The 9,820-nt window shown below is 38.4% G+C and overlaps 1 protein-coding gene across 1 annotated transcript in view; it reads right to left on the bottom strand.

The window, feature by feature from the left end:
• LOC144976093 (peptidase M20 domain-containing protein 2-like) overlaps nucleotides 1–9,233 on the bottom strand; it is a gene marked incomplete at its 3' end in the record, with an annotated part of 20,685 nt that extends 11,452 nt beyond the window's left edge. Inside the window, 4 exon segments of the mRNA XM_078920276.1 lie at nucleotides 610–758; nucleotides 3,610–3,770; nucleotides 6,128–6,360; nucleotides 9,098–9,233. Of these exon segments, the coding sequence (XP_078776402.1) occupies nucleotides 610–758; nucleotides 3,610–3,770; nucleotides 6,128–6,359 (542 nt within the window).
• Between the last annotated feature and the right edge of the window lie 587 nt (nucleotides 9,234–9,820).

Below are 9,820 nucleotides of genomic sequence, written 5' to 3'. Positions count from 1 at the left end.
TTGAACAGATCACGGGCAACAATTTGGAGAACAGCTGGAAGCATGAAAAACTGGGGGCTGGCTGAGCCTAGCTTGTGTACATGTGGATGCCCAGAGTAGACGATGGAGCACATCCTTAGAGAATGCCAGGATGGGCCCAGCTGCACTGACCATGAATTGGATTCAGTAGTCTGATGTCACGCCGCCCGGCAACGGCGGCCATCTTGGTTCTAAATAAAGAAAATCATTACTTTATATTCTTCATGCTGGCTAGAACTTTCCATATGCCTTGTGATCAGAATGTGTAAAAGCCAAAACATGATCAAATTTATGTGTTTTTTTCCCCCTCTGGATACGCTTTTATGCTCGCCGGAGAAATATTTCATACGGCGTCCGCCATTGTTCCGAGAGTTTAGAGCCAGTGTTACTAAGTTACCATGCGTCATTTGGAAGGAAGTGATGTTATGACTGTTGAATGGTATCAAGAGTCTGCTCCCCAGATGCTGTCGAGTGGGTTCGGTGTTGGAGCGACAGGCTATGACGATGAATGAAAACAATCATAAGTACTTTACGGAGTGATCGATAAGGAAAAAAAAGAAAGCCAAGAAAGGTCACGTGACCCAAACTGACCTTTTGATAGCAAGACACGTGGGTGTGCTGGCGTTGAACGGTGCAGGGTGCACCATCATGGCCACATCTACGTCATCAAAGGCACCGTTGTCAATCAGTTTGACTTTCCCGCCTCCTCCTTCCTCTGCTGGCGTCCCAAGAACGGTAATCTGTGTGCAAGAGGTATAAAATGAGTTTAAACAAAACAAAACAAAACAATATGAATGAATGAATTTATATAGCGCCTAGATCCTCAATGTACTGAGAGGCGCTTTACAATGCAAATAAAACACAACAATAAATTGATAATTTAAGCATAAAATCAATCATATTGGAATAGCATCAATCAATTTGTATTTTACAGAAAAAATAACAGAAAAAAAACACTTTATATAGCACAATACCCACTGAACGTGCTCAAATCGCTTTACAAGGGGGCCATAGCCAGCAGCAACACTTAACGTGTAGGGCAAAACCTGTAAGACCTGTTAGGCGAGAGTACAAATGTTTACATAAGATACAACGCTGTTAATGGACAAGTAATCATTTAGCACCTGGGTACGGTGAGAGAATGGAAGTAAAGAGTCTTTCAGGGACTCTATTCGCCGCTCAGAGCGTGTCTCGAACCCTGGACCTTCACATCTGAATGCGAGTCATGACACTAGAGCAAATAGCCGCACAATGTAAGGAAAGCATAATAATTTTTTGTTCACTAAAACCATATCCAAAAAACCCACTCCACCCCCCCCCCCCCCCCCTTCCTCCACACTTTGATCATATTCCTCCTCATAATGCACGTAATAATTCTCCTGCCCCGTAGCTTTGTGTGTTATTTTAATATGGATGTGTTTATAAATTCTCACTGACTGTGACGGAATAATAAAAAAATGCATCTCCTAAAACTAAACTTAAGTATTTTGGTGACAGGTCTCTTATGAAATTCGGACCCACGATTTGGAATGATCTCCCTCAATCTGTGAGATTCTCGAGCTCAATAGACATTTTCAAAAAAGCCCTGAAAACATATCTTTTCAGGAAATATTTACTTTATTGAATTTTAAATGTATTGTATGTGACATTTATATTGATTATGTATTGATGCCCTTTTATGTTCTTAATTGTTTTGATACTTTGGTTGAATTGTATTTGAATTTTTAAATTATTTTTTTAAAGCGCTTTGAGGTTTCGACGAAAGGCGCTATATAAATATGCTTATTATTATTAAATGCTGTTGCTTGAAGCACGAAGGGAAAAAAAGCGATAAGTATTGAAATGTAATCTCCATCATTTGGGTTTCCCCTTTATTAACAAAACACGGTTGTTATTTAATTGTTCATGACGAGATAAACAGAAGGCAAGTATTCCAGCCCTCTCATTGGAAAACTCTATCATGTCTTAGTAAATACGTAATCGTTGAATTATCCTTTAAATAATTGAATAAATATTTTATTCAACGATTACAGAATATTTTCGCACATTTTATTGGTGTTAAATTAGGTGTAAAAGACAGCTGATTGGTCATTATAAATAATCTTTTGGTGCGCATGAATACAAATCCAACGTTTTTAGTTTTGGGTCAAATTGTCATTCTGGAAGAAGTAGAAAGATACAAATGATGGTGAATAGAAGTACTAATACCATACCATTTGGTTATAAAATATGTAATAATCTTACTTGGAGGGGTGGAATAAACGTATTCATTCATCTCTTTGTATTTATTAAACTCGTTATATTTTTATCGTGCAATAACATATACTCGCGAGCTGTTTGTGTTTTTGGGCACGATAAAAACAACACGTTTAACGATAAAAATAACACGTTTAATAAATACAAAGAGATTAAAGAATCGTATATGGTTTCATTTGGAATGACTGTCACGTCAGTCAAGCACGTGGAATGAAATATGGTTTGATACATGTATTGATTATTTGGGTGCTAGTTTAGTCATGTAGAAGATCAAAAAATTCGATGTGTAAATCATTGTTTGTATGCGTTAAATAACATTGGTCGTTTGACAGAACTTCGTATGAAACCTCATGGGTTTATTTTTGTTTAAATATCTTATGTGCCCAAAGAGATATTATTTAAAGCCTTCTCCTTCACGGTAGTTTGTTTCAATGGGGATGATCTTCATTAACTTTCCATGTGCTCGAGGTCATTGGTCACATTGCAAAATGTGCTCAAAGTGACCCACATAGTGAAAAGTGTTCACAGCTTTTAAAATATCTACCATTACGATTGGTCACTTGATTCAGCTTGACACATGGGCGTGATTACAACTTTCATATTACGATTGGTCACTTGATTCAGCTTGACACATGGACGTGATTACAACTTTCATATTACGATTGGTCACTTGATTCAGCTTGACACATGGACGTGATTACAACTTTCATATTACGATTGGTCACTTGATTCAGCTTGACACATGGACGTGATTACAACTTTCATATTACGATTGGTCACTTGATTCAGCTTGACACATGGGCGTGATTACAACTTCATAAACAAAGCTGTGTGTTTACATTTGTTCAGAAATATCCAATTGTTGGACAACAACAAATCATGTGATTGATGATCTGGTTGGACGAAAACATGAATATAGATAGAATGCGCTTGGCCAAGGAGTTCACAACATTGCCATCCGGAGGTATAACGGACCAACACACAAAACTCTGTGTAACCATGAACTTTTATAGTCTGGTTAATACAGTTTAGTGAGAACAACTCACAAATGCGGATGGCAAAAAAAAAAACAATAACAAAGGCCTGTGTGACGTCATCTTCGTTCTATCTATAGATCGCTCCCATTCTATGTTGCACTCATGTTCATCACACCCACCCACCAACCACCCCCCTCCCCCTCCCCCCCACACACACAAACACATCCATACACACACACCCACACACACACACACAAACACATCCATACACACACCCACACACACACAAACACATCCATACACACACACACCAATCCACACACACACACACACGCACATAACATAGATACACATCCACCTTCCCACGGAGGTCTCCACATGTCTCCAAAGCAGCTTTGACTCCCAGTCCAGCTGCCACCCCAGACTCAGCGATCAGATTGTGACCACAGGCGTGTCCTATTTCTGGCAGGGCGTCATACTCGCAGATCACTACGACGTGAGTACGTTTCTCGTCTGTATCTGTCTCAAGAAATACAAAAAGAAATGCATCAACCATTTAATAGGCTTCAACATTCATGACGTCACTTCCCTCGTAGTGACGCATGTTAACTTAGTAACTGGCTCTAAACCATCAGAACAATGGCGGACGCCCTTATAAAATATTTCTACGACGAGCATACAAATGTATCCAGAGGAGAAAAACATTATAAACATGATCATGTGTTGATTTTAAACGTTCTCATCATATTATGACATATGAAAAGTTCTAGCCAGCATGGTACGAAAACAATAACAATGACCGGAGAGAGGCGTGGTCTTCGTAAAGTTATGGCCTGATACTGACCAAAAAATGACGTCAAAATGCCAGTCTTTTGCCACAAAAGAAAACAAATCGTGAGTTGTATTCAATAGTTCAACCAATGAAATAACTTGTTTCCATGAGCTCTACTAACGACAACTCACTAGGCGGTGGAAAAACCAAATAATGACGTCAAACTGCCAGTCCTTTTGGATTTCAGTATAAGGCTATAACATAACGATGGCTACGAGAGAGGTCGGTATCATCGTAGCCATCGTTAAGTTATAGATAGTATGCGCTTGGCTAAGAATCTCATAACATTGCCATCTGGAAGTATAACGGTCCAACACACACAACTGTGTGTATCCATGAACGTTTATAGTCGGGTTAATACAGTTCAGTGAGCATTACTCATAAACGCGGATGGCAAAAAAAACAATAAATAAGACCTGAGTGACGTCATCTTCGAGCTATCTATAACCTGACACTGAAACCCAAAAAGACTGGCATTTTGGCGTCATTATTTGTTGTTTGTTTGTTTTTTTGCACCGCTAAGTGAGTTGGCGTTATTAGTGCTCATGGAAACAAGTGGTTGAACTATTGAATACAACTCACGATTTGTTTTCTTTTGTGGCCAAAGACTGGCATTATTTGGTCAGTGGCCTTCGTAAAGTGATGGCCTGACACTGACCAAAAAATGACGTCAAAATGCCAGTCTTTTGCCAAAAAAGAAAACAAATCGTGAGTTGAATTCACTAGTTCAACCAATGAAATGACTTGTTTCTATGAGTTCTACTAACGACAACTCACTAGGCGATGTAAAAAACAAATAATGACGTCAAACTGCCAGTCCTTTTGGAGTTCAGTGTCAGGCTATAACATAACGATGGCTACGGCCTGACACTGAAACCCAAAAAGACTGGCATTTTGACGTCATCACTTGTTTTTGTTTGATTTTGCACCACCTAGTGAGTGTCGTTAGTATTAGTGCTCATAGAGACAAGTGGTCCCATTGGTTGAACTGTTGAATACAACTCATAAATTGTTATCTTTTGTGGCCAAATACTGGGATTTTGTCGTCATTTTTTGGTCAGTGTTAGGCTATCGATAGAACGAAGATGACGTCACTCAAACCTTCGTTATTGTATTTTGCCATCCGCGTTTGTGACTGATTCTCACTAAGCTGTATTAACCAGACTATAAACGTTCATGGATACACACAGTTTTGTGTGTTGGTCTGTTATACTTCCGGGTGGCAATGTTGTGAGCTTCTTAGCCAAGCGCATACTATCTATAAGTTAACGATGACCCCGGTATCATTCACTTTATTGTTTATAAACAACCAACTATGTTTGTACGAGAACATGTGAAGGTATCTCACAAATTCCATGTTTTGATTGGTAAAATATCTACTGGTTAATGGGAGAGATCTATATTACCTTTCCATGTGCTCGAGGTAATTGGTCACATTTCCAAATGTGCTCAAAGTGACCCACATTGTGAAAAGTGTTCACAGATTTTGAACTATCTAACATTGCGATTAGTCATTGTGTTCACCTTGACACATGGGTATGTTTACAACTTTCATAAACAAAGACGTGTTTACATTTGTTCAGAAATGTCCAATCGTTGGACAACAACAAATCACGTGATTGATGACTCGGTTGGACGAAAACATGAATATAGCCGCTTCCATTGACGAGCTCTGGAAAAACACGTATTTCTAAAATTTGGCTAGAAAACTCTTCGTTCAAATATAGATAGTTCGAAGATGACGTCACTCATGTCTTTGTTATTGTTTTTTGCCATCCGCGTTTATGAGTAATGCTCAATGAACTGTATTAACCTGACTATAAACGTTCATGGATACACACAGTTGTGTGTGTTTGTCCGTTATACTTCCGGATGGCAATGTTATGAGCTTCTTAGCCAAGCGCATACTATCTATAAGTCGATCTAAATGACCCTCATCTTAGCAAAAACTATCAAACCGGGGACTTCCTGAAAGGCTTCGCGAAGTTCCGGGTTTGTGAGTGAATGTATAAACGAACAGATGAATAAATACCAGGCCTTCTACCTTTACAATTGTCCCAGGATGCTTTGAAAGCTGTTTCGATCCCCGTGTAACTCCGCTCCACCTCAAATCCACGTTTTTCTAGAAAGTTGCACAAAACTTCGTGGGCGTGTTTCTCTTCAAAATTCACTTCCGGTTTGGACCAGATAGACTGACTCAATTCGTTCAAATCTGCTGCTTCGTCGTCAACGCACCGAATGGCGGCGTCGTACACAGACTGGGTGGCAGACGCCATTCTGTCGGATGTTGACAAAAAAAAATTGATAGCAACTGATAAATATGGACTGTACAGATGGTATGCGCTTGGCATAGAAGCTCATAACATTGCCATCCGGAAGTATAACGAACCAACACACAAAACTGTGTGTATCTATGAACGTTTATAGTCGGGTTAATACAGGTCAGTGAGCATTATTCACGAACGCGGATGGCAAAAAAAATAACAAAGACCTGAATGACGTCATCTTCGAACTATCTATAAGGAAACTGGAGACAGCGATATAGATAGTATGCAGATGACGTCACTCAGGCCTATGTTATTGTTTTTGCCATCCGCGTTTGTGAGTTGTTCTCACTAAACTGTATTAACCAGACTATAAAAGTTCATGGTTACACGGAGTTTGTGTGTTGGTCCGGTATACTTCCGGATGGCAATGTTGTGAACTCCTTGGCCAAGCGCATTCTATCTATGGAAAAATGAAACTTAGGGGCCCATGGAGCCGGAGTTTATCAATAGCAATTGCTTGCTATCCTTTGGATATGACGCGTGTCTATCGCAAATTATGTTCCGCTAAATCTAACGGACTCAGCTACCCATTCACAACTGGGCGGACAGGGGAGGAGCGAGGGGGGGGGGGGGTCTCAGAAAAACATCTCGACTGCACCCGGGATCGATCTCTCTCTCTTTGCTTGTGAAGCGAGTGCTCTACCAACTGAGCTATCGGAGCTCCTTCCGTGTGTGGGTGTTTCAATGTCAAGTCGGTAAACATGGCATTTGTGGATTGATGGTATGTGTTTAAATAAAATACACACCGTTTCTTCCCGCTATAGATAGTATGCAGATGACGTCACTCAGGCCTTTGTTATTGTTTTTGCCATCCGCGTTTGTGAGTTGTTCTCACTAAACTGTATTAACCAGACTATAAAAGTTCATGGTTACACATGGTTTGTGTGTTGGTCCGTTATACTTCCGGATGGCAATGTTGTGAACTCCTTGGCCCAGCGCATTCTATCTATAGATAGTATGCGCTTGGCGAAGAAGCTCATAACATTGCCATCCGGAAGTATATCGGACCAACACACAAAACTGTGTGTATCCATGAACTTTTATAGTCAGATTAATACAGTTCAGTAAACGTTCATGGTTACATACAGTTTTGTGTGTTGGCCAGTTGTGATCTTGTGATCAGAATGTGTAAAAGTCAAAACAAGATCAGATTTATAATGTTTTTCTCCTCTGGATACACTTTTATGCTCGTCGGAGAAATATTTCATACGGGCGTCCGCCATGTTCCGATAGTTTAGAGCCAGTGTTACTAAGTTACCATGCGTCATTAGGAAGGAAGTGACGTTACGACTGTTGAAGACTATTGACGTCACTCGGGTCTTTGTTATTGCTTTTTTTTTTCCATCCACGTTTATGAGTAATTCTCACGTAACTGCATCATACATACTATAGATAGAATGCGCTTGGCCAAGGAGTTCACAACATTGCCATCCGGAAGTATAACGGACCAACACACAAAGCTGTGTGTAACCATGAAATTTTATAGTCTGGTTAATACAGTTCAGTGAGAATAACTCACAAACGCGGATGGCAAAAACAATAACAAAGGCCTGAGTGACGTCATCTTCGACCTATCTATGACGTACCAAAACACAGAACTATGTGTAGCCTTGAAATATATAGTCTGATTGACAGAATTTAGTGAGTAGGTACTTATGATAAAATGGCTGGCGAAAAACAAAATCAAAGAGCTGAGTGACGTCAAATTTGTTCTTACAAAACACAACCCTTGTAGAATCAATTAATTCGTTTTTCTACTTGAGCGCCGGGGGGGGGGGGGGGGGATGGGATATTTGATTTCATATTTAAAGAATACGTTTATGTCATATTTTATTGAGAGGAAATGAGTATATTTTTCTTTGAAAAAGGAAAAATTTCATTTCTCGATCTTAGACTTTGTGGTATGAATCCTACCTTTTGACCAGAAGGTCCACGGTTCGAGCCCCGCTCTGACTGATGTATATTTCAGTCCATAGAAAAAAATCTCTATCTTCACACTTAGAAAATCAAAAAAATATCCTCCTATCTAAAGGGTAATACGCATGTTTCATCCTTTTTTGCATTCTAAGTTAGAATATAATTCACTTCTTACCTTGAAAATATTCTCCTATTATCATACCATATGAGAATAGAGCTTTATTGTTCAGAGGATTGGGTGCAATATAAATAAACTTTATTATTATTATTATTATTATTATTATTGTTATTATTATTATTATTATTATTATTATTATTATTATTATTATTATTATTATTATTATTATTATTATTATTGTTATTATCATCATCATCATCATCATCATCATCATCATCATCATCATCATCATCATCATCATCATCATCATTATTATTGTTATTATTATTATTATTATTAGTAGTAGTGGTAGTAGTAGTAGTAGTAGTAGTAGTAGTAGTAGTAGTAGTAGTAGTAGTAGTAGAAGTAGTAGTAGTAGTAGTAGTAGTAGTAGTAGTAGTAGTAGTAGTAGTAGTAGTATCAATAGTAGTAGTAGTAGTAGTAGCAGTAGTAGTAGTAGTAGTAGTAGTAGTAGTAGTAGTAGTAGTAGTAGTAGTAGTAGTAGTAGTAGTAGTAGTGGTATAATATCTTTTTCAAACACTGTTTTGCTTTTTTTTTAGAATCTGAACTAAACTAAAATACATATTATTATTTATACAATGAATATTCTTACCTCAATAGAAAATGTGAAATATGCCTTGTCGTGGGAGCGCTGTGGTTATAAAATAACTAACCCTCCTTCCGCAATAGGACAAAACTGTCCCGGGACAAATTTGTCCTGTCCCACTGGAGAAAACTTCTATTCAAAAGGGGTTCCGCACTAGGACAGGACTGTCCCAGGACACACCTGCGCGAATGCATTATTTTTTTTTTTTTTACAAGATTCAAAAGTTTATTTGTAGGCAATTGCAACTCTAATAATTCACATTTTATGAATCAACATAAGATACGACATGACGATAATGATTTTTTTTACACTGTACAATGGGATTTGTTTACATAAGATTTATATAATCATGAAATATTCTTATAGCAAGAGTAATATTATTGCTACTGCTACTACTACCACTTCCACGACTACGACTACGACTACTACTACTACTACTACTACTACTACTACTACTACTACTACTACTACTACTACTACTACTACTACTAGTAATGGATGAAATAGAGGTTGCATATTTCTGTGCTTTACCACGTGGAAAAAAAAAGACAAATTGAAAGAGAAAACAATATTGGGTGCATCCTTTAATGACCCAAAGATTGCTCAAGGGTCAATTCCGTAGACTCTATGGTGATCTCCGATCTTATCTTAAAATGACTTTCTTGGAATCACCTCATTCTACCCAGGTGCAAATGAGTATCAGTTCGCTGATGAAAGTAATCTTTGACG

This window comes from Berghia stephanieae, chromosome 7 (assembly GCF_034508935.2).
Source record: "Berghia stephanieae isolate SIO BIC M18660-M18661 chromosome 7, UCSD_Bste_1.3, whole genome shotgun sequence".
Taxonomy (NCBI): domain Eukaryota; kingdom Metazoa; phylum Mollusca; class Gastropoda; order Nudibranchia; family Aeolidiidae; genus Berghia; species Berghia stephanieae.
This window is presented reverse-complemented; position numbering and strand designations above follow the sequence as displayed.